The sequence below is a fragment of the Suricata suricatta genome, chromosome 12 (assembly GCF_006229205.1).
Source record: "Suricata suricatta isolate VVHF042 chromosome 12, meerkat_22Aug2017_6uvM2_HiC, whole genome shotgun sequence".
NCBI classification, from domain to species: Eukaryota; Metazoa; Chordata; class Mammalia; order Carnivora; family Herpestidae; genus Suricata; species Suricata suricatta.
The window spans coordinates 50,274,650-50,299,559 of record NC_043711.1 but is presented as its reverse complement, the minus strand read 5'-3'; the positions used below and the strand labels follow the sequence as shown (position 1 = coordinate 50,299,559).

Below are 24,910 nucleotides of genomic sequence, written 5' to 3'. Positions count from 1 at the left end.
CCCAGTGCTCATCCCAAGTGCCCTCCTCCATGCCCATCACCCACTTTCCTCCCTCCCCCACCCCCACCAACCCTCATTTTGTTCTCAGTATTTAAGAGTCTCTTATGGTTTGCCTCCTTCCCTCCCTCTCCTTAACTGTTTTTTTTTTCCCTTCCCCACCTCCATGGTCCTCTGTTAAGTTTCTCCTGTTCCACATTTGAGTGCCAACATATGGTATTATCTGTTCTTCTCTGCCTGACTTATTTTACTTAGCATAACACCCTCAAGTTCCATCCACGTTGCTACAAATGGCCATATTTCATCTTTCTCATTGCCATGTAGTACTCCATTGTGTATATATACCACATCTTCTTGATCCACTCATCAGGTGATGGACATATAGGCTCTTAACATGATTTGACTATTGTTGAAAGCGCCGCTATGAACATTGTGGTACATGTGCCCCTGTGCATCAGCACTCCTGTAGCCTTTGGATACTTGGTACTGCAATTGCTGGGTCATAGGGGGGTTCTGTTTTTAATGTTTTGCAGAGCGGCTGCACCAGTTTGCATTCCCACCAGCAGTGCAAGAGGGTTCCCCTTTCTCCACACCCTCATCAACATCTGTTGTTTCCCAAGTTGTTCATTTTAGCCATTCTGACAGGTTTGAGGTGGTATCTCATTGTGATTTTGATTTGTATTTCCCTGATGATGAGTGATGTGGAGCATCTTTTCATGGGTCTTTTAGCCATCTGGATGTCTTCTTTGGAAAAGTGTCTGTTCATGTCTTTTGCCCATTTCTTCACTGGATCATTTGTTTCTTAGGTGTTAAGTTTGATAAGTTCTTTATAGATTTTAGATACTAACCCTTTATCTGATGTGTCATTTGCAAGTATCTTCTCCCATTCCATCCATTGTCAATTAATTGTGTTGATTGTTTCCTTCACTCTGCAGAAGGTTTTGAACTTGATAAGGTCCCAATAGTTCATTTTTGCTTTTGTTTCCCTTGTCTTGGGAGACATGTCACATAAGAAGTTGCTGCCTGTGTTCTCTAGGATTTTGATGGTTTCCTGTGTTATATTTAGGTCTTGCATCCATTTTGAGTTTGTTTACTTATTTAATTTTTAATGTTTATTCAATTTTTGAGAGAGAGAGTACGCAAGTGCAGGGGAGGAAAGAGAAAGGGAGACAGAGAATCCAAAGCAGGCTCCAGACTCTGAACTGTCAGCATAGAGCCCAACGGGGGGCACAGACTCACAAACCCTCAGCTCATGACCTAAGCCAAAGTTGGACACTTAACCAACGGAGCCACCCAGATACCTTCATTTTGAGTTTATTTTTGTGTATGGTATAAGAAAGTGGTCCAGGTTCATTCTTTTGCATGTTGCTGTCCAATTTTCCCAAAACCATTTGCTAAAGAAACTATCTTTTTTCCATTGGATACTCTTTCCTGCTTTATCAAAAAGTAATTGGCCATACATTTGTGGGTCCATTTCTGAGTTCTCTATTCTCTTCCACTCATCTATGTGTCTGTTTTTGGTGCCAGTACCACACTGTCTTGATAATTATATCTTATATATATATAAAATACAGCTTGAAGTCTGGAATTATGATGATTCCAGCTTTGATTTTCTTTTTCAACATTACTTTGGCTCTTCCAGGTCTTTTCTGATTTTATACAAATTTTAGAATTGTTTGTTCTAGCTTTGTGAAGAACGCTTGTATTATTTTGATAGAGATTGCACTGAATGTGTAGATTGCTTTGGATAGTATCAACATTTTAACAATATTTGTTCTTCCAGTCTATGATCATGGAATGTTTTTCCCTGTCTTTGTGTCTTCAATTTCTTTCATAAACTTCTGTAATTTTCAGCATACTGATCTTTTACCTCTTTGGTTAGGTTTATTCCAGGTATTTTATGGGTTTCGGTGCCATTGTAAATGGGATCAGTTCCTTGATTTCTCTTTCTGCTGCTTCATTGTTGGTGTCTAGAAATGCAGCTAATTTTTGTGCATTGATTTTATATGCTGCAACTTTGCTGAGTTTATGTATCAGTTTTAGCAGTTTTTTGGTGGAGTCTCTCAGTTTTCCAAAAGAGTATCATGTCATCTGTAAAGAGTGAAAATTTAACTTCTTCCTTGCTGATTTGCTTGCCTTTTGTTTTTGTTGTCTGATTGCTGAGGCTAGGACTTCAAACACTATGTTGAACAACAGTGGCTAAAGTGAACATCCCTGTCCTATTCCTGACCATAGGGGGAAGCGCTCAGTTCTCCCCCCTGATGATGGTATTAGCTTGGGTCTTTCGGGTATGGCCTTTATGATCTTGAGGTATTTTCCTTCTATCCCTACTTTCTTGAGGGTTTTTATCAAGAAAGGATGCCGTGTTTTGTCAAATGCTTTTCTCTGCATCTATTGAGAGGATCACATGGTTTTTATCCTTTTTTTTTTTTTTTAACTAATATGATGTATCATGTTGATTGATTTGTGGATATTGAACCAACCTTACAGCCCAGGTATAAATCCCAATTGATTGTGGTCAAAAATTCTTTTAATGAATTGTTGGATTCACTTTGCTAATATCTTGTTGAGAATTTTTGTATACATATTCATCAAAGAAATTGGTCTGTAGTCTTTTTAGTGGAGTCTTTGTCTGGTTTTGGAATCAAGGTAATGCTGGCCTCATAGAATGAGTTTAGAAGTTTCCTTCCATTTTTGTTTTTTGGAATAGCTTCCAAAGAATAGGTATTAACTCTTCTTTAATTGTTTGGTAGAATTTCCCTAGAAAGCCAGCTGGCCCTGGACTCTTGTTTGTTGGGAAATTTTTTATTACTGATTCAATTTCCTTACTGGTTATGAGTCTATTCAAATTTTCTATTTCTTCCTATTTCAGTTTTGGTAGTTCATATGTTTCTAAGAATTTGTCTGTGTCTTCCAGATTGCCCAATTTGTTGGCATATAATTGCTCATAATATTCTCTTATTATTTGTGTTTCAGCAGTGTTTGTTGTGATCTCTTTTATTCATGATTTTATTTATTTGGGTCCTTTTTCTTTTTGATAAATCTGGCTAGATGCTTATCAATTTTGTTAATTCTTTTGAAGAGCCAGTTCCTGGTTTCCTTGCTCTCTTCTACTGTTTTTTTAAATTTTGATATCATTGTTTCTCCTCTAATTTTTATTATTTGCTTTATTATTATTATTATTATTATTATTTATTTTTCTGTTCATTTTGTGCTTTATTTGCTGTATTTCTCCAGCTCCTTTTGGAATAGGGTTGGGTTGTGTATCTAAGACATTTCTTCCTTCTTTAGGAAGGCCAGGATTGCTAGAAATTTCCCTTTTAGGACTGCCTTTGATGCAACCCAGAGGTTTTGGATTGTCATGTTTTCAACTTTCATTGGCTTCCATGTACTTGTTAATTTCCTCTTTAATTTCTTGGTTAACCCATTCATTCTTTAGTAGGATGTTCTTCAATCTTCAAGTATTCATGGTCTTTCCAAACTTTTTCTTGTGGTTGATTTCAGCTTTCATAGTGTTGTGGTCTAAAAATACACATGAAATGATATCAGTCTTTTTTACTTATTCAGAGCTGATTTGTGACCCAGTATGTGATCTTTTCTGGAGAATGTTCCATATACATTTGAGAAGAATGTGTATTCTCCTGCATTAGGGTGAAATGTTCTGAATATATCTTGTTTAGTCCATTTGGTCCAGTGTGCCATTCAAAGCCATTGTTTCCTTTTGATTTTCTGTTTAGGTGATCTGTCCATTGCTGTAAGTAGGGTGTTAAAGTCCCCTACTATTATGTTATTATTTATTAGTGAGTTCTTTATGTTTGTGATTAATTGATTTATATATTTGGGTGCTGCCAAATTGGCATAAATATTTGCAATTGTTAGACCTTGGTGGATAGACCCCTTCATTATGATATAATGTACTTCTTCATCTCTTATTACAGGCTTTGTTTTAAACTATAGTTTGTCTGATATACATATGGCTACTCTGGCTTTCTTTTGCCATCCGGTAACATGATACATGGTTCTCCAGCCCCTTACTTTCAATCTATAGGTGTCTTTAGGTCTAAAATGAGTCTCTTGTAGCCAGCATATAGATGAGTCTTGTGTTTTCTGCTACCCTGTGTCTTTTGGTTGGAGCATTTAGTCTATTTACACTTAGAGTGATTATTGAAAGAAAGAAATGTGTTGCCATTGTGTTGCCTGTAGAATTGGTGTTTCTGGGGATGTTTTCGGGTCCTTTCTAGTCTTTGTTGCTTTGGTATTTTTTGTTTTTGTTCTTCTCCACTCAAAGAGTCCCCCTTAAAATTTCTTGCAGGGCTGGTTTAGAGGTCATGAACTCCTTTAGTTTTTGTTCTTCTGGGAATTTCTTTATCTTTCCTTCTAATTTGAATGACAGCTTTGCTGGATAAAGAATTCTTGGCTTCATATTTTTCCAGTCAGCACATGATCCTCTCAATAGATGCAGAGAAAGCATTTGCCAAAATACAGTATCCTTTCTTGATAAAAACCTGCCACTTCTTTCTGGCTGGGGACTGCATCTCAGTCGCCACACTGCATCTGAGGGCACTCTTCATCTGTGCCAGGCAGCAGCAGCAGCAGAATGTTTGCCATTTATAAATTAATCTCCCATCCTCATCTTTACAGAAACTAACCGAGTTTTACTAATAGCCACCATTTAGCCACTAGAACACAACAATGTTGCATAAGTCTGTTCAGGTGTAAACATGAATCCTCTTCCCTTCTACAAGTAGAGTGAAAAACAGGGCCTATTTGGTGGTTATCTGTGTTTGGCATTGTCTTAACTTTTTATCAGAAAGCTATTGGGGCACTGGCTGGCTCAGTGGGTAGTCAGGGTTGGGAGTTTAAACCCCATGTAGGGTGTAAGGTTATTCAAAAAGATAAACTTTTTTAAAAAAATATTTTTATTTCTATCTAAGTATGATATTACTCAACTAAAGCTGACTTTCTTTGCTTTTCCTCCTGTCTCCTCATACAAGTAAAACATGTTTCTGTATAATGGAAGCACCTGGGTGGCTTAGTCAGTTAAGCATCCAACCGACTCAGGGCATGATCTCATGGTTCATGAGTTCGAGCCTCACATCAGGCTCTGCTGTCAGCAAGAGACCCTGCTTTGGATCCTCTGTCCTCTCTCCCTGCCTCTCCCGCAGTCATGCTTTTTTTTTCTCTCTCTGTCTCAAAAATAAACAAACATTTGGGGGGAAAAACACATAACAATATAATGAAGTTCATGGAAAGACAGGGATTACTTAATAGGAAATCACCTTACTGCACGGGTGACTGAAACACTCAATGTTTTATTATGCAAGCCAAATCTGCACTGCCTACTTTTCACAAATTTCTGCATATTTATTTCTGTAAATTTTTTTTCTCACTTTAATATGGTTATTTAATTTTACAGAGGAAAATCTAATGAGCAAAGGTTTCTATTATTGTAGCTATTTACATCATTTTTCAGTTTAGCTGTGTGATTTTTAAGAGGGAGAATACATGGAAATAACATACAAATGCTTTGTTTTTATTGATTTTTAACCAATTTGTGACTTTCATATTTTCTTAAATGTTTTTTAAATCCTTGAAATTTGGGGCACCTGACTGGCTCAGTCAGCTAAGTGTCTGACTTTGGCTCAGGTCATGATCTCACAGTTTGTGAGTTCAAGCCCTGTGGCAGGCTCTGTACTGACAGCTCAGAGCCTGGAGCCTGCTTCAAATTCTGCGTCTCCCTCCTTCTCTGCCCCTGCCCTGTGTGTGCATGCTCTCTCTCTCTTTCTCTCGCTCTCTCACAAGCACACACACAAACTCTCTCTCTCTCTCTCTCTCTCTCTCTCTCTTAAAAATAAATAAGCATTAAGTCCTTGAAATTTGCATGAGTCATTTATGTTTAAAAAGATGTTAAACCGTTTTGACGATGGTTTAAGGATATTAGTTTGTACTTGATGCAAAGAGAAATCAATCTGTAAAATAACTTCTGAAGAATGTCGGACAGTTAATGAGCATTTTCTGCTTGCTCTGCTTTTAGGCCTTTTTCCTGGTCTATGCTCTAGGATGTCTCAGCATCTACTATGAGAAGGTAAGATGTCTTATTTAGATACAATCCACTTAAAATTTTCAACTCCATGGCTCTATTGGTTGGGCATCCAACTTTCACTCAGTTCGTGATCTCACGGTTCATGGGTTCGAACCCTGTGTGAGCTCTGTACTGACAGGTCAGAACCTGGAGCCTACCTCAGAGTCTGTGTCGCCCTCTCTCTCTGCCCCTCTTCTGCTTGCTCTCTCACTCTCTCAAAAATAAACAAACATTAAGTAATTTTTTCCCCAGGGTCACCTGGGTGGCTCAGTTAGTTGAGTGTCCAACTTTGGCTCAGGTCATGATCTAGCAGTCTGTGAGTTCAAGCCCCGCATCAGGCTCTATGCCGACAGCTCAGAGCCTGAAGCCTGCTTCAGATTCTGTCTCCTCCTCTCTCTGCCCCTCGCCTGCTCACTCTCGCTCTCTCAAACATAAATAAACATCAAAAATTTTTTTTCCGATACCGAAAGCAGCTTGTAATAATTTTCATGTTGCTTTAATATAGTCGTGCCACTTTCACCCAGTGAAATTGGATCAGATTTTTTTTCTCTACATTTAGGCTTTCAGTCCTGAATTGGGACTGTTAAGGCAAAAGCTGACTTTGACTGTTTTAGGTTGGATTTCATTCCCAGAGACCAGGAGAAGAGCAATATCTTAAATAACAATCAGGAAATCTGTATCAGAAAAGTACTAAAAACTAGCAACAAAAAGTAAAACTGCCAGTGTTTAGCGCCTACTTCAGTAGAGGCTGTGTGTTGGGTACCTTAGCCTGCAATACTTCTAATCCTTGCCTCTGCCTGGTAAGAATTCTACAGTAAGGTAACTGAAGCTCGGAGGAAGTAAGAAACTCACCCAAGGTCACACAGCTAGTCTGGTTACAACTAATAATTGAAGCTATGTCAAGGTGTTCCCAAAGCCGTGATTCTGTCCCGTAGCCTGCTGCCCTTAGAAAGTCCCGTGAGAAGCCGATGCCATTGCTTACCTTCTGGTAGAGGCGTTGGCAGGCTGGGCACACAGAAGGGGAGACCTCACTGTACACTTTATGCATGTAATACCTATTCAAAATAGGTGAATGTAATACCTATTCAAAATAATTCAAGTGAAATTAAAGTTAAAAAAGAGAGGTAAACAGAACAATAAATAAAGTATATTTTGTTCTGTACCCAGAGTGCATAATTTTGTCATTCATCAAATTCCAATTATATGAATTCTTTTCACAAGTATTCCAGTGGTTTGGAAACAGATGTCACGTCTGATGGGTGACTCATTTTCCCAGATGGTGGCCATTCTTAGCCCACCTTGCCTCCTCTCCTGGGCTTTAGCCAAAGTCTGTCAGGACATTCCACTACTACACAGAATCCTCAGCCTCTGAAACTTGCTGGGCTATCCATATTGGAGGTTCTGCCTTCCTGCAAGACTGTGTACTTGTTGGAGGAGGCGCAAGTGTTTCCTTGCATTAAAATTGAAAGGCCACACTGGAGGCGGCTGGGTGGCTCAGTCGTTAAGCATCTGACTTTGGTTCAGGTCATGATCGCATGGTTTGTGAGTTTGAGTCCCACATTGGGTGAGCTCACTCCCTGCTTCTGGTGAACACCAGCCCTGCTTTGGGCAAGACCCGAACACTGCTTCCAGTGAGCCCCACTTCTCTCTCTCTCTCCCTCCCTCTCCCTCCCTCTCTCCCCCCCTCCCTTCCCTTTCTAGGATTCTCTCTGTCTGCCCTTTGCTCACTGTGTGCTCACTCACTCTCTCTCACTCTCTCTCTCTCTCTCTCTCAAAAATAAATACATAAAATAACAAAACAAAAGCCACTCTTATATGGAGTTTCTATCTTAGGAATAACTGCAAAGAAAAAAAAAGAATAAGGAAAATAAAAAAGCCTCCAGCCCATATTTATGGATTTAAAATCTTTGGCTGAGACAAACTGAGCAAGTCTCATTGACTGAGCCCCAAACCATCCGAAAAATGGAATGTCCTCTGAGCCAAAAGCCGTTCTCAGTCTCTTCACATCCCCCATTAGGAACATAGCTCCCTTCGTAGCAGTTGGATTACTCATTTGTGCCCTGAGATAATACGCCCTCCAGTTTCAAGGACTAAATGGAGCATCTTTTTTTTCTTTTTTAAGCTTTTATAAATTACATTTTAGTTTTTCTGAATGTGGCCTGACATATGGTAGCTACTCGCTTGGGTCTGTGAAATGTTCGGAGCGTGCTGCCTTCCGGCCTTGGTGGACTTGTCACCCTCGAGCTGGCAGCATGTCGTCCCTCTGCCCAGAGTGTTCTTCCACACCCAGCACCTCCCCCAGGTCCCCCACCAGCCCCTTGTGCCGCCTGCTTCCTCCTCCCAAATGTCGCTGCCTCAGGGCTGCCTTTCCCAGGCCCTCCAGACCACTGCTCTCTATAAGCTTCAGATGGGAGCTACGTGCATCATTTTTTACATTTTCTAGTGGCCACATTAATGGGGTTAAAAGGGGCACCTGGGTGGATAAGTCCATTGAGCATCCAACTCTTGGTTTCTGCTCAGATCATGATCTCAGGGTCTTGGGCTTGGGCATGCAGCCTCCTCCAGATTCTCGTTCATTCTCTCTCTCTCTCTCCCCCTCTCCCCAGCTCACACCTGCACATGTTTTCTCATAAAAATAAGGGGGGAGGGGTGGGTAAAAGAAAAGCAGGTGAAACTAATTTACATTATTTGCAAAATTTGTTTAACTCAACATTTCCAAACTTACTAAGATAGTTTACTTTCTTGTTTTCCTACCAAGTCTTTGAAATTCAGTGGGTACTTTCCCCTTTGGGCTTCTATCTGGTGCTGCCACACCAGACAGCATGGGCCTGGATCTTCCGTCAAGTCCCTCTGCTGTGGGTACTGTGTTCACGGCTTCTGCTCTGCAGTTAGTGTGGATCCCCCTTCGCTGGGTGAATGAGTCAACACATACGTAACCGTGCGCCTCTGTTTTTTTCTTTCTTTTCTTTTTTTTTTTTTAACTAACATTAGGAGCCTTTAACAATCCTGAAGCTCTGGAAAGCTTTCCCTGTAGTTCAGCCCACATTCAGAACTACGTACATGGCATACCATTACTTCCGGAGCAAAGGCTGGGTGCCCAAAGTGGGACTGAAGTATGGGACGGATTTGCGTAAGTAATTCTTGACTCGGCAGATGTGAGAACCAGGGTTCACAGCAGATCCCGGGGTGAAAGCTGAATTGGTTATATTGTACTATTGCTCATTTTTTTCTAACATGATGCCTGCCTTCTGGCTTAGATAAGAACATCTGAGGTGGAGTGGAGGGTTTGTCCAGGAAGAGTGAAAAGGAAGTCTAAGGGGCACCCCTGGGGATAGAAGCCTAGAGGCCTAAGTGTTCAGGTTTTTTCTCTCATCCATTCTGTAATCTGAGGAGAGTTTTACAGCCCTGCCCCCTCCTCTCATTAGCCACTCACTCCTGTGATTTGGGGAGTCCCTTATCCTCTAGGTCTCCATTGTCTCTGGCAAATGAGAATAATCACAGAATTAGAGGAATAATCACAGCTACCATTTGTTGAGCACCTACTATGTGTCAAACATTTTATAATTCATTATCTCATTTAATCCCTAAAGCAGCAAAGGATACTCTTATTATTCTCATTTTTCTGATGGGTAGACTGCAGTTGTGAGAGAATGAGTCATGTGCCCCTAATAGCTTCAAGAGCCAGTAACTTACAGAGCTGGGCTTTTATATTATGGAGCCCAGGCTCTTAGAAACTGCATCTTCTTATCTTAGGGTAAGGTTTTTGGTCCAGATGAGCCCATCATTCAACAGATAATTACAAAGACTCTCCTGTGGGCCAGGTCTTTTTAGGTGCCAGGAACACAGAGTGAATGAGACCAACACAAAGCTGTCTTGGTGGAGCTGCGTACATTCTGGCTGGGGAGATAAATAAGCAAACAAGTAAATATATAATGTAATTCCAGGGACTATTAAGTACTAAGAAGAATAAAGCAGAGTAGAGGGGTAGAGAGTCAAGGAAGTTAGGAAAAGACTCTGAAAAGATGTGACCAAAAAGAAACAAAAGGTGACCACAATAGGGAACAAGTCTCTTGAGAATCTGGGAAGGTCCGTGGCAGACCAATGTGAACACCAAGTGCAGTTCCCTGAGGCAGGAACAAGCTCAGTCAGTTTCAGAAACAACATAAAAACAGGGTGTCTAGAACTTAGAGATCCCAGGAGAAGAGTGAAGAACACTGTAGGCACTGAGTGAACAGCAAGCACAAAGGCCCTGAAGCAAGGAAGTCCCAAGACAGCGTAAAGATGGTGTGTCTAGAACTCAGAGATCCTGGGGGAGTTACATGAGGTGATGTCTGTGAGTTGAGCTGGGGTAGATCCTGTAGGGCCTGGTTGTTATTACGGTGATTAGAAGTCTTGGGAGAGTTTGAGCAAAGGAGTGACTTACATGAATAGGACCCTCTGTCTGTTACTGGTGGACGGTGGGATGGGAGATGGGAGGGGGGCGACAATGGAAGCAGATAGACTTTGCTAGGGAAGCTGAGCCCAACCAGCCCTGCAGATCAAATGGATGTAGGAATTTCATTTAAAAGGAATTAGGCATAACACTTACATACATGGATTTGTATTTTGGACATAGTAAGTCAGTCCAGTGGAGATACTGTAAAAATAGATGATTCTAGAGCACAGGAGAAGAATTCAGAGTTGTTACCTAAGTGGCTCCTAGAGCCACAGGCCCAGGTGAGCGCACATTGATCCTGTGATCCGTGCCCAGCGCTGGCATCCCTGGCAAGTCCCTCAAACTGATTTTCCACATCTGCCAAGTGAGGGTGCTTCCTGGATGCTTTTCAGAATTGTTTGTGAGGTTCAAGTAAAAATCTCAAGATATTTGAAAGGTCTTCCAAGAAGCCATGGCCCCTGAGATCTTTTGACCTATGTCATATGCTCCTTCCAAATTCTCTGAGCCTTTTTAAATACCCAAAGAAGGCCCATTCAGTCTTTAAGTCTTTAAATGCTCTAAACTGTGCTTAACCTGGGATCATAGGGTAGTTTTCGGGAGGCTCCAGCACAATAGAAAATATTGTGTTCATAGATTGCTGTGTTTTTATGGGTCAAGAGTCCGAACCTTTCAGTAAATTCTCAAGCAGGGGAGGGTGTCAGCAGTCCAAAATAAAGGCTAAGGAGTTCCTGTCCCTCTACGATACGTGATCTCTTCTGTTCATTCCATGACTGGATTTCAGGCACAGACATCCTAGCTCAGGGTCACCACACAAGTCATCAGGGCCGGCTTGGGATTAGTCTGCCAGGTGTCCCTGTAATTGTGTTGCCCACCGTTCACGATGCTCAAATAAGTCAGGTGCCTGTTTTTCCTTCGTGGCTTCCTGTCCTGTTCTCCTTTTCACACCCCTGTAAGAACAGCTGCTCAGTGTAAACGCTTGGTGGGTCTTCAGCTTTCTCATTGTATGAGTGAAACTTGAGTTAGAACTTTCCAGTCAAGAAGGCTGCAGGGATACATTCAGAAGTGGCAAGGGGCTAGTAAAGAGAGCTCTTTGGGTTCACAGCCACTCTGCCTCTTTACTGTGTGACCTCAAGCAGGTTACTTCATCTCTGTGAGTTTCCATTTGCTCGTCATGTAGCATGGATAACACCATAACAATACATGCATATATATATATAAAACATCTTCATAAAAACTAAAATAAAAAGTTACAGGGGACAGGGGCCTTTGTTGAGTGCCTTCTAAGCATATCTTATCTCATGTATTTTCAATACTAAGCTGTACTTTTGAGTGAAGAGTAATTTTAAAACAAACTGCCTCATGGGGATGTTTGAAAGGACAGATTTTTTTTTTTTTTTAAGAAATGAAACAACTGCTATTTCCAGCTCCCCAGCGGCCTTTGCCACAGCTCGGTTGTATCATGTAACTTGAAGCTGCTTGTATAATTAATGAGACCCCGTCTCTGGCCCGGCAGTAACATGAAGGGTGTCTTCCCATTTCGTGTGTTAGCAGAGGTTCACAAGCAGTGCTAGCCTGGGAGAAGAGGAACAGCTTCCACACGCTCCAGTTTTGGATTCGAATTGACTAAGTTTGGTCATGTGATTTCACAGCTGCCTGCAAATGAGAAGTGGTAGGGCAAGTGGAATGATGGGAGCTGTGAGAATCCGGCAGAGTTCCCGGATTCCCAGAGCCCGAGGGAACCATCCCCGGGCATGGCGCCCTCTCTGGGGGCTGAGAACCGGCTCTCCCGCCAGGGGGAGGCTTCGGAGCATCTCCTCTCCACTCCTCACAGAACAGCCTTCCGTCATCTCCCTGTTTGCTTCTTTCCTGAACCACTCTCTTGGCTTCTTTCTCTAGTCAAGTTTTTTAAATATTTTAACGTTTTTCACATCTGTGCATATAAGCTGTAGTATTTCTGCACGCAGCTTGTAAGAATAGGGACTTTCTCCTACATAACTATAATACCATACAATACCTGAGAGAAATTAGAATTTTTCTTTTATGTTTTTTAATTTTTTTAATTTTTTTTTTTGAGAGACACCGAATCCAAAACAGACTCCAGGCTCTGAGCTGTCAGCATGATCTTGAACCTACAAATCACGAGATCATGACTTGAGCTGAAGTCGAATGCTTAACTAACTGAGCCATCCAGGTACCCCTGGAATTTTTCAATAGCACCAAAATATCAGAAAATTTAAGTTTTTCTCTGCTGTCCCCAAAATGTGTTTTATGCCTGGGGCAGGGGAGGGAGGTTGTTTTTTGTTTTTGACAAGCTATAGTCACAGTTTATCACATTTGCATTATAGGTTTCTCTTTTATTTTGCTAGGGCTGCCATAATAGATTACCACATACTGGGGGGCTTAAAACAACAGAAACTTATTCTCTCACAGTTCTGGAGACCGCATTTCACAGGCCCATCCTCTACCCAGAGGCAGTGGGGGAACTCCTCCCTTGTCTTATATTGTTTCTAGTTGCACCAGGTGTCCCTTGGCTTATGGCTACATCACTCCAGTCTTTGCAAAGAACCTTCTCCAAATAAGGCCACATTCACAGATTCAGGATTAAGACGTGGACATACCTTTTAGGGGCCACAATTCACCCTAAGGTAGCCTCTCTGGCTTTTTTTTTTTAAATCTAAAAGTTTCTCTAGCTTATGGTTTTTCATGACATCGAGTTTTCTTGAAGAGGCCTAGAGGATATCCCACATTCTAGATATGAATGCCCTGTATTTCAGTCTCCTTACAATGAAAAACCTGGCATAGTGACTGAAGACAGGCATAGACATAGTGGCTGGCATAAAGTAAGGGCTCAAAATGTTACCTATGATAGTAATCATGATGATGACAATGTGTTCAGAGGGAAAAGTTTCCTCATCATTAGACTCCAGCTCACCATTCTTTAGCACACATGGGTGCTGTGGGTATTTATTGTGCCCCATCAGGAGGTGCTTACATCAGGCTGTCCCACTATTAATGAGACTAAGTATGATCACATGACCAAAGTGACCATTGTCAGATGTCTGTTGTAAAATTACATATTTCCTTGTGTAATTAACAAGTAATGTGTAGGGTGAGACTGTGCATATCTGATTCCCCGATAATTACAACAGTTGCCCGAATTAATTACTTGCATTAATCATTTTGTAATTCTGTCATTCTTTCCACACTCCGTCTCTGGCATTCTCTTGTAAGAAGAAGCTTTCTCTTCAATTCCGTGTTCTTTCAGACTTTATTTTTGAATGCCCAGGATTTCGTAGACTTCTGAAGTTTTCATCTTTCTACTTGAGAGGCATTTTTGTAGACAAATTTTACTTTTCCCTCTGAACACATTGTCATCGTCATGATTACTACCATAGGTAACATTTTGAGCCCTTACTTTATGCCAGCCACTATGTCTATGCCTGTCTCCAGTCACTATGCCAGGTTTTTCATTGTAAGGAGATTGAAATACAGGGCGTCATCATGTCATCTTGACACTCCGAAGACTTGAACTTGAGTCTTTCTGATGTCAGTGTTTATGCTTTTAACTTCTAAACGAAACCATCATCATCAGTCCTCTGAAGTGACCCAAGTACAAGTAAGAGCTGCTTCAAGCTGCAAATGTCCCAGTGTTGCAGATGGACATGAGATTTAAGATGTGTGCCTGATCATAAGCAAGGTACTTGAGGTCCCCATTTCCCCTTGTTCTTCATTTATAATTCTGGAAACTGAGGCTCAGAGATAATAGTAACTTATTTGAAGTCACACCAGGAGTGGTAGAGACTAGACAGGAAACAAAACTAAATTCAAGTTCATTCCAGTATGTGGTTTCCTTCCACTGCATCTCAAAAAATTGAGGATTGTTTATTGGGGTATTCACTTAAATTTGTGCCCTTACACAGTGAATTTGAGCTGCTTGCCAAATCCATTAAATATACTTTAAATAAGAAATAAAATAATAAAAAGGAAATGTGACCCTAGCAAACGTACTCTAGGTAAAGGGTTGCTGTATGTCTGTAGGATCCTACAGGGTTACTAACTCAGGCTATAAAGTTTGCTCTGAGGTTGCTGAGCCTATGGAAAATGTGATTAGCTACAGTACTGATACGGTCAAAAAAATTCTATCAATTCTTCAGCGGATTAAAAGTTTTTCTGCTTTGATTTGCTCTGGCCACAGGTTACAGATGTAATTGTTTATTAGGAAAAATAATCCTTACAGCTATAGTTACATATAAACCCCAAATCTCAGTGGCCTAACAATTTCATTGTATGTGAAATTCAAAACCAGTGTCTCTGAGTGGTGGGCCAGTTGATTCCCAAAGTGCTTCAGGAGCCCAGGCTTCTTCCTTGTGGCTCCACGGTCTTCACCACATGCTTTTCAAGGTCACCTTCAGAAAGGAATAAGCACAGGCTTGGTACATGGGAAAGTTTTATGGAGCAGCCTGGCTGCTTGGGAAACAGAGACATGTCTAGCCATGTGCCTAGAAAGAGAGGAGAGCTAGGTTTGATGAACACACCCTACCACAGACTGTGGCCTCGGAAGGATCCCCTGTGCAATTCCAGAGTCCATGCAGCAGAGTCCCTGCTCCAGGCTCTTCTGGGCACTGGCTTTTGAACCCCATAGATTAAATCTTTAGGGCAGACTGACCTTCACAAGTGGCATGGGTGGTGACTCAGCTCTAGTACCAACATTCAAGTCAACTGGTACCTGGCCAGAGTAGCTGATGTGAAATTAATAACAAAGTATTGGTTCGCATTATATGAACTTTACATGTTGTCACATGATTTCACATTCTCACTCTGGAGATTGTAAGAGAAGAGGCAAGACAAAATCACTTGTATTTGAGTTTGGATTTCATTTGTGGGGTGAGGGTGGGATGAGAATGTAAGGGTCCTGGCCACAGATTTGCTTTACTAATTGCATTTTGTTCCAAGGGAAAAAAATAGTTTGAGTTTTAAAAATAGACCACTGGACATATTGCAGATAACCCATGTACAGATAATTGGGTATTTATGTCTCTTTGGAGAAGAGAAAACATCAATAATAAAGTAAGATTTTTATTTCAAGTGGTTATACACTTTCTTTCTTTTTCTTTGCAGTGTTGTATCGGAAAGGCCCTCCATTTTACCATGCAAGGTTTGGAGTGACTTTTTTTGTTAATGTTTTATTTATTTTTTGAGAGCGTAAAGCGGGGTAGGGGCAGAGAGAAGGGGACAGAGAATCCAAAGCAGGCTCTATGGTGACAGGCTGACAGCAGTGAGCCCATCGTGGGACTTGAACTCACAAACTGTGAGATCAGGACCTGAGCCAAAGTGGGATGCTCAACTGAGTAAGCCACCCACATGCCCCTGCAGAGATTTTTTAAAATAAAGCAATAGCTTCAAAGGACAGGAGGACATTTCTGACCTCCAGTGTAATTTTCAGTGCCACAGAAACAATTACAGGCATGTTTCTCTTGGCCTGTTAGGAATAGATGCCCTGCAACTGTGCCTTATACACTGATGTACTGTGTACATAGTAATAAGTAGGCTGTCATATGTTTTAGTATTACACATTGAGTTAACCTATGCCATAATTGTTCATCTTAGTATCTGTGAGTCTTAACTGTGGAATAAATTCACAGATTTCTTGTTGGGTGAAGTATTTTCGTTCTCTCCTTGTCAGTGTTGAGATCATCCTGAAAGTTTATAATGTAAAGTGGAAGTTTTTCATTAATATTTTTCTCAGTAACGTTGTAGGAGAATTTAGGATGAGATGGTGTACATATTATTTTGTATATCTTTGTTCTTGGTAGAACAAGCATTATTCTTTTTCAAGAGGTTGATTTCACACTTTTCAGTGTCCTCCGTGTGTCTTTCAGTTATTCGGTCATTATTGAGTTAGTTGACGACCGTTTTGAAGGCTCTCTTCGCAGACCTTTCAGCTGGAGGTCACTGGCTGCCCTGAGCAGAGTTTCAGTTAATGTCTCCAAGGTAACGACATCAGCTTTGGCATTCACATGTCATTTAAATGGTTGGATTTTTTTCTTATATGTAGCAGAATCATAAAAGTCATTGTAGGAACTCCACAGTGTTCCTGCCAGCAAGGTTCTAAAAGGTGCAGCTAGAAGCTGACCTCCTCTCATGTTCCCTGCCCTCACTCTCTGGTACTGAGCACCATGACTGAGCTTCACAGATCGCCAGTGATTGATGCAGGTGGGCAGTGCTTCCCTTCCCGGGGCTGCCGTCACCGCGCACTCAGAAGTCACTCACACGCTTTCACAAGGAAGTCAAAGTGTTGATTTCTTTTCAAAGCTAGCAGATCTCTTGAAGTGAGAGGATGGAATTAATATTTATAGCTAAACACTGTACATGTTTTCTCACCACCCTGTCGGTATCCTCATCCCTAAGGCTGCAGAATCAGAGGTAGAGATATTAAGGGACAAACCCCAAATCATCCAGTTTATATGCAGAATAGGGATTCAGACCCAGAGTCGTGTGACTGCCAGACTTGTCTTACACTATATCCTGCCGCCATCAAAATAGGTGGGAAATTTCATCTTATGCTAGGACTACTAAGGATGAAAGCTTGTGTGTTCTCTGTTACTCAGTAGCTTGCTGTCCAAACAGACTGTGAGCCCCGCTGAGTCTGCCCCACTGCTGCTGGAGCCGCCGTGGGAGGTGGGGCAGGAAGGCCCAGCAGAGGCTAGGGCGTAACTGCCTTGCGTGCAGGTGAAGCTGCTTAGGTTTAGCCTGTAAAAAGCAGCTCTGTCTTTTAGAAATAGAGAATCTATACCATTTCTAGTATTTTTAAACCCATTTGATGGGACTGGTCCTTAGTCTAGATCCCGGGCCCAGTCTAGTGCCTGGAGGAAACTGATGTGCTCTGTGAGCCACCCCCCCAGCACTCAGTGGGAGGGAACGGAGACTGCCCATGCTTCCTGCGGACCCCGCCAGATCTACATTGTTACTGTGTGAGATGTGGAGACTGTTCTTCATTTCTCAATAGGAACTCATGCTGTGCTATTTGATTAAACCCTCTACCATGACTGACAAAGAGATGGAGTCTCCAGAGTGTATGAAACGAATCAAAGTTCAGGTAGGTAGGCTCAGAGACAGACTCATGGTGTCCCAAAGATTCTGTTCACCAGATTGTGTCCTCTGGAACACGTGGTCCCAAGAAAAGAAAGGAAAACCTTCTTGCTGTGATACCAGAAAGCCCCGCAGGCCCTCTTCCCACTGAGCCTGCTCTCACTGCCCCTAAACTCCTGCTGCTGCTTTACATGCCATGTCATCTGGCGTCTGTCCCCACCATTCAGCTGAAGCTGCTCTCACAGACGGCCTGGGACCTCCCGGCCACCCGGCCAGGCCTCTCCCAGGTCTCATTCTCAGATACTAAAGTGTCAGCACCAACTCACTCCCTCCTTGAACTTCTCTTCTGGCTCTGAGTCTTCCTGGCGAGTTTTTGTCTAGCAAGAGCACCACGTTCATCATGCTGTCCCCCACAGTTACTTGCTATTTCTGCCCCTCCCCTCTGCCTGTGACTCCTCCCCCACGTGCAGCTGCCCTCGTCCTCTTTCGTCTCCAGCATCGCACCCCGTCTCCTTGTTCACACCATCCTGTCCCTCGACAGCCCCACCAGTCACCATTTGGCCTCCCCGGCCGCAGCACCCCATCCATCCAGTTTGCCTTGCCCGTGCCCACTAGGTTAGCTGTTCAGTAATCACCAGCCCTGTTCCACCAGCATCATCTCAGATTTGGTTCTCAGGGTAAATGCTAGCTTTCATACTCCTGTTCCTGAAATGTGCCAGTGGGGTTCCAAGGCCAAGGCAAGGTTAGCCTTTAAAATCTTTGTGTGATTGTGGTAGGTAGTATTTACATATAAGGTGTGTGCCGCCTGCCTTCACATTTTCCGCAGAGTTTAAGAACAAGGAATGGGAGCAGGTGCCATCATTTTACAGACAGTTCTTTGTGAAACGCTTCTGTGATGTCACACGCCTAGCATGTTCTTTCATGTCTGATGTTGAAATTTTTAGTCACCTTTTTGTTTTGATTGGTTGCAGGAGGTGATTCTCAGCCGTTGGGTTTCTTCACGAGAGAGGAGTGACCAAGACGAGCTTTAACAATTCAACCTCAGAATTCTGATTTACCAACAAATACTGTTGAGTCTCCTACAATAAGCCAAGTTCTGTGGGAGGCAAAAAGTCCTCTTATTATAATCACCCAGTAATTGAAAAGTTCTCAAGGGCATGGCCCTTCCAGCACCAAAAAGCAATTCGTATTTTAAAAGATAAAATGACACAGGGAAGAACAAAGCGCCATGCTGGCCTTCAGATTTCGGTCTTGAGTAAGTCACTGACCCTGACCAGGGCTGAGCTGCTCGTCTGTGGGCCTGCGTCCCCCTCCAGTCAGTGAGGACACTGGGCTAGATGAGTTCCAAGAGGACTCTTCCAGCCACAGAGAAATTCTGTTACTCTCTGATTTTACCTGAAAATGACCGTAGTTGACATGTATGTGGCACGGTACAGGCTCTCAAGCACTGTTGTACGCACGCGTCTCTTGTTAACTCACGTCCGGCATGTTCCTGAGGCTGCGCCGGAGAGATCTGGGGATTGTCAGCCCTGTGTGCCAGTAGGTTAAGTGGAAAAAAATGATGAGTCTCCTCTTATCTAAGAACTTCAACCAATTACTCAAACGCTTAAAAATCCACTTACTATCTGTCAAGGATTTCTGTATCAAAAACCCTTTTTTAAAAACATCACCTAATGTTTAGCTCTCAGCTCACTGATGGACACGTTTGTGTCCAGGACACAATATTCTACAGTATTAGTTAAAAATTGTATCTTGCTTCAGTGAACTTGTAAAATAAAAATAAGCAGTAAAATAATGTATCAAGATACATAATAAATGAGGTTAGCTCAAACAAAGCCTTTTGCAAATGGCTTACGTACCAGTGAAGGTTTTGCAGGATGGCAGGGGTGGAGGGGAAGACGGGCAGGCTGGACACCAGCAACGCCGGAGGGAAGCAGATGTCTGAGATCCATCCAGTGTCCGCATTCAAGACAACAGCAGACCGTCTTCTAGGCCCTGCATACCCCGGAAGTGGACGGTGAGAGCTGGAATATTCGAGTTCCTGCGAACCCCCGACAGCCTGGGATTCTGCCTGACATTGTGCTTTTGAACGTGGTCCATTCACGTCATCATCCTGCTCTCCCACAGCAGAAGCATTAGATCTGCACGTTCTATGTACGTTTAAAGATTTGGCCTTTCACTCTGATGCGCGGATAATGATCATCAATTTGAAAGAGCTTCTCAGTAATAAGTCTTTTTGCTCTTCATTAGCAAACATTTTTACTGTCCACTGTGCTCTCACCAAGCATCATCACTTTCTAAAAGCCCTGAAAGGCAGCAAAAATTTTACCGACCGTTTTTTCCCTATTTCACTTGTCATTGTGGTGACACTTCTCTCCACACCTGGTAAGTGCATTTTATGCCTTGATGGTAAAAACTCTTCTGTGAATCCTTCATCACAGTTCTGTCATCGTGTGAACGCACCGTGTCACATACCTTATCATCTGCTAACGTGCCTTCAGGGTGGTGATTCCTTCATGTGAAGGCTACAGTAAAGATATAGAAGAGCCACAAGACCACACAGATACTACTTGTAACTGAAAGCTCTAGAAGGAAGCCCAAAAGCATCTCCTTTAAACAAGCCTTGTAGGAAAGATTTTCCTTCTTTATGTACGTTGTCTGAACACGCTGCAATGGGCCAGGCACTCCTCACCATTTCCCAAGGGCCCTGGGGTTCTGGAATGATGTACCAGCAAAGGTTTTGGGTTACATGAGCCTCACAGTTACCAGCTAAAAGCAGTATTAGCTTGTCTTTAGATGTATTATGTCCTGGCACTTTTTCCTTATCTTCTGAAATAAATGTAACAGACGGCATGTGCTTTTAGAAAACTCAGGTTCAGCAAGATTGGAAATTCACTCTGTGATAAAACCTTCGGGTGTGGCTGAGGTTCATAGGGACATGCTGCCGCCTCCGGAACAGAAGCTGCCTCACCCACTGCCTTCAAAGCATGTTTAATGCGGTTCTTAAATCTCGAAACTTTGAGATTTAAAACTGGAATTCTTTTTTTTTTTAATGTTTTATTTATTTTTGCGAGAGAGAGAGACAGCCTGAGCAGAAGAGGGTCAGAGAGAGAGAGAGGAAGACACAGACTCCGAAGACAGACTCCAGGCTCTGAGCTAACTGTCAGCACAGAGCCTGACACGGGGCTCGAACCCACGAACCGTAAGATCATGACTTGAGCAGAAGCCGGATGCTCAACCAACTGAGCCACCCAGGTGCCTCTAAAACTGGAATTCTTCACCAGACCTCCCCGCTCAGCTCTCCCAAGGCATCTGAGCTCCCCACTGTACCAGCACCGTGCTCGGTGCCACCACGCTAACTGGCCGTGCACCCTCCACATAGAATTTCACTGACTTTATAAGAGCATGCCAGGCTCAAGAACACTGTGAAACTTTGTGGAACCAACACTTTTTACAAGTTCTGTTTTGTTACCCATTGCAAAAAAACAACAACCACACATACACATGAAAGAGGAAACCTACTTGGCCAAGATTATATCTTATATATGACCACCTTTCTCAACTATCACTTCTAATTTTTTTTCCTAAAAGGGATTTCTTGGGTCTTTAAAACTCCCCCACTCTCATAGCACCTGGGTGGCTCAGTGGGTTAAGCATCCAACTCTTGATCTTAGCTCAGGTCATGATCTCACAGTTTGTGGGATCGAGTCCTGCATTGTGCTAACAGCACAGAGCCTGCTTGGGATTCTCTCTCTCTCTCTCTTTCTCTCTCTCTCTCTCTCTCTCTCTTTCTCTCTCTCTCTCTCTCTCTCTCCCCCCCCCCCCGCCTGCCCTGCTCATGTGTTCTCTTTCTCAAATAAATAAACTTTTAAAAAAATCACCTACTGTCTTCATGGGCTTTTCTACTTCCATAAGAGACGTTTTACTTAATAAAACGGGGGAAATGCTGTGACAATACACCACACATCCAAACAGCACAAGTGTCGAGCTGCCAGCCACGACCAGCATGTGCCGTGTGGTCTGGACACTCAGAGCTTGCGTGGTTTTGCTGCAGACTCCTATACTCATTATTTGTATTTGGATAGCCAATATACCTCCCCTCCCCCCCACAAATTGTGACGACAGATATTCAAATGGGGGGGTGGTTAAGATGGGGCAGACACCTGTGTTCTTGCTTATCACACAAGTGACTTCTTTTTTCCAATATAGAAAGTCAATTTTATTTCAACTACAAATAAGTGAACAATAGGAATTGAAATTTAAAAATAAAAGTAGCACCAATTAAAATAAATCATGAAATACTGAGGTATAAATCTTAGAATCATACAATGGACTTTGGACTTCAAACGGTGGGAGCTGCACAGGACGAAGGTTTGGGGCTCAGATGTGGCTACCACACCGCCACCGCAAAGCGCCAGTGGAGGACTCAAACCCAGAGCTCTCGGTCCTGTTTAGTGACTTTACCAGATCTCCACAGCTAAAGTGACACCAACCTAGGAAAGCACGCGAAGTCAGAAATACAGACCCGGTAGGGCCTGAGTGGAGGTTAGAACGGAAGGATGCCCAGCACTGCAGGCAGGGCTGGGCACGTGCTGGTATGGCTCGGTGGCAGTCCCCCACCTCAGTATTGGGGCGCAGCCCAAGGCCCCCACCAGAACGTGCTCGTGTATCTGGTCTTGGCATAATCTTCAGGAGGTTGCCAGATACCATGAGGACTGTCTGTGAACCCCACTTACAAACCAGGGAGCATTGTGTGGTTCTTAACTTGTAATTAGTCTCTGCAGAGATAGTTTTTTGAAGGTGAGGTAATGGAGTGAGCCTTCTACAAAGGAATCAGTCATCTCAGCCCTCCTTTCAGTGGTTATGTGACCTTGGGCAATTGTCCTTTTGAGCTTCGATTTTCTTTTTTTTTTTTTTTTAATGCTTATTTATTTATTTTTGAGAGAACAAGCAGGAGAGGGGCAGAGAGAGGGAGACAGAGAAACCCCAGGCAGGCTCCCTACTGTCAGTGCACAGCCCAACACTAGTCTCTATCCAGAGCTGAAATCAAGAGTCAGACACTTAACCCACTGAGCCACCCACTTGCCCCCAGTCTTCAGGATTTTTAAAATGTTGAGACTCTGGTTGTCAGCACTTGCTTGGTCTCTTTGATTGGCCTTGGCTGGATGCCAAGATGGCTAAGGCTACTTGGTTTGGAATCAGACACAGGTTTGCATCCCAGTTCATCCCCTTACTAGCTGTGTGGTCTTAACCTGTTTTCTCACCTATAAAACAGTTAATGTTATCAGCATTAACATACAAGGGACTACTGTTAAGCCACAGAAAGGAGTGAAGTGCTGGTACATGGGACATGGATGGATCTCGAACACCTATCAGATGAAAGAAGTCAGATACAAAATGCCACACAGTGTCCGATTCCAGGTATGTATCTAAAATAGGTAAATCCATAGAGAACACAGATCAGTGGTTACCAGGAGTGTGGGGAGGACTAGGGAGCAACTGCTTGGTGGGTCCAGAATCTCCTTTATGGAAGTGGAAGAGGTGATTCCACAACACTGAATCTACTAAGTACAGAATGTTTCCCTTTAAAATAAGTTTATATAATAAGAATCTCCCCTCCATGAAAAAAACAAAGTAAAAATAATGATGCCCAGAGGCTTGCTGAAAGATTAAGTGGCTTGGCCCTTACAAGGTGCTTATTAGCACTGTGCCTGGCTCGTGACGGACTTCCAGTAATTTCCAGCTATGCTGATTTATTTGGGGAGGTAAGAGGAAGTTCTCCTGTCTTAAGACCCATCATTACCCATCATCTTAAGGCAGAGATGTGTGCACTTGCTTATCGTATGCTGACTCTTAGCTTCAGTTTTAGAGGCTGCCATTTTTCCAACTTCATTCTCAGACTGTGAGGGGAAACCCTGACATCTCTGCCTCTACTGGCCTAAGTTCTTCTGTAAGGAGACTCAGTTCTATAAAGTGATTCATATATTACACTTGGCAGGGATTAAATCAATATGAAAAATCTTATAGGCTCAAATAATTATACCATGAATATTAACTTCCTTGAAACTGGGGTCTATTTCTAAAATTGAGAGCTATCTAATGCTTGATTTATCTTCAATCTTTTTTTTATATATACTTAAGCTGAAAAAATTTAGTCTTTCTACCATCTTTTGTAATACAGGGATGCCTTAGGAATGCATGATATGAAAAAGCACATTTGTGAAACTGTTAAACTAAGAGGTAGTGGGGTTTTTTTTTTTTATGTCAAAGTGATTCACTCTTTAAAAAATGAAAGGTTGCAAGCATTTAAGATTTTTTAGAATCTTTACATTTCCAGAAACAGTATTTACACAGGTAGATATTCTTCTGTTTATTTTTCTTTAATGTTTATTTTGAGAGAGAGCTGGGGAGGGGCCCAGAGAGAGGGAGAGAGAAAATCCCAAGCAGGCTCCACACTGACATTGCAGAGCCCATCGTAGGCCTTGAACTCACTGTGAGATCATGACCCGAGCCAAAATCAAGAGTCAGACGCTTAACCAACTGAGCCATCCTGGTGCCCCTCTTCTTAATTTTTAAATGGCACATTCTGATAAAGTAGATAGAGTGGAATTAGAAAAACCTAGGTCCAAATTCCAAGCCTATACTAGGGAAACCTTAGGAGCCTTCCCTTATCACTCTGAACCTTAGCTTCCTCGCCTGTGAAATGGAGATCCTGACAGCATGCTGAGTGTGTTTTGTGGACCAAATGGAAGGGTCTGATGTGAAGACAGTGTACTTTTCCCCCTTTCAGATAAACCAAAAGTATAAGCACTACCATAATTGTTTTCTCTAGAAAATGCAAAGCCTGTTTTATGCCCTGGTAGGTGACACAGTGGAGAAGGGGGTGAGAGAAAAATACTCGGAGGTAAAGTGGTGAAGGCAGCTCTGGAGATGGGGAGAGTTGCACTTCCGGTGCAAGGGGAGCCAGAAATGGCCGTTGAGTGTTTTTTCTAAAATAATGCTTATTAAAAGTCTCCTCTAGGACTTCTGCAAGAAGCATGAAACTTTCTGTTTGGGAAGATTGTGATGTTCTCAGAGTTTGGGTTACATAGATAGAGGCTTGCATTAAAACTCAGTAAATGTAAAAAATAAAAAATAAAATAAAATAATGCTTATTGGGTTCTCCTGGTTATGGGACTAATCCATGCATGCCCTAAAGGCTTTGGGGAAATGCTTTGGGTGGATCATTTTACACTTGGAAATCAGTTAACCCTGAGGCTAACTTTAAGACCTTGCAGTGAAAAGGAGCCCAGCAGTGGGTCATTTTG

General features: G+C 42.5%; 1 protein-coding gene across 2 annotated transcripts in view; it reads left to right on the top strand.

Annotated features, from left to right (window-relative positions):
* TSEN2 (tRNA splicing endonuclease subunit 2) overlaps positions 1–20,707 on the top strand; it is a 47,387-nt gene extending 26,680 nt beyond the window's left edge. Inside the window, exons 7-12 of one of the 2 annotated variants that reach the window (XM_029918692.1) lie at positions 6,032–6,082; positions 9,071–9,209; positions 15,633–15,669; positions 16,394–16,505; positions 17,521–17,610; positions 18,575–20,707. In XM_029918692.1, coding sequence (XP_029774552.1) covers positions 6,032–6,082; positions 9,071–9,209; positions 15,633–15,669; positions 16,394–16,505; positions 17,521–17,610; positions 18,575–18,634 — 489 coding nt within the window. In that variant the 3' untranslated portion in view covers positions 18,635–20,707. The remainder of the gene's footprint in view (positions 1–6,031; positions 6,083–9,070; positions 9,210–15,632; positions 15,670–16,393; positions 16,506–17,520; positions 17,611–18,574) is intronic. The other variant, XR_003901390.1, reaches the window with a different exon arrangement.
* Positions 20,708–24,910: the final 4,203 nt, after the last annotated feature.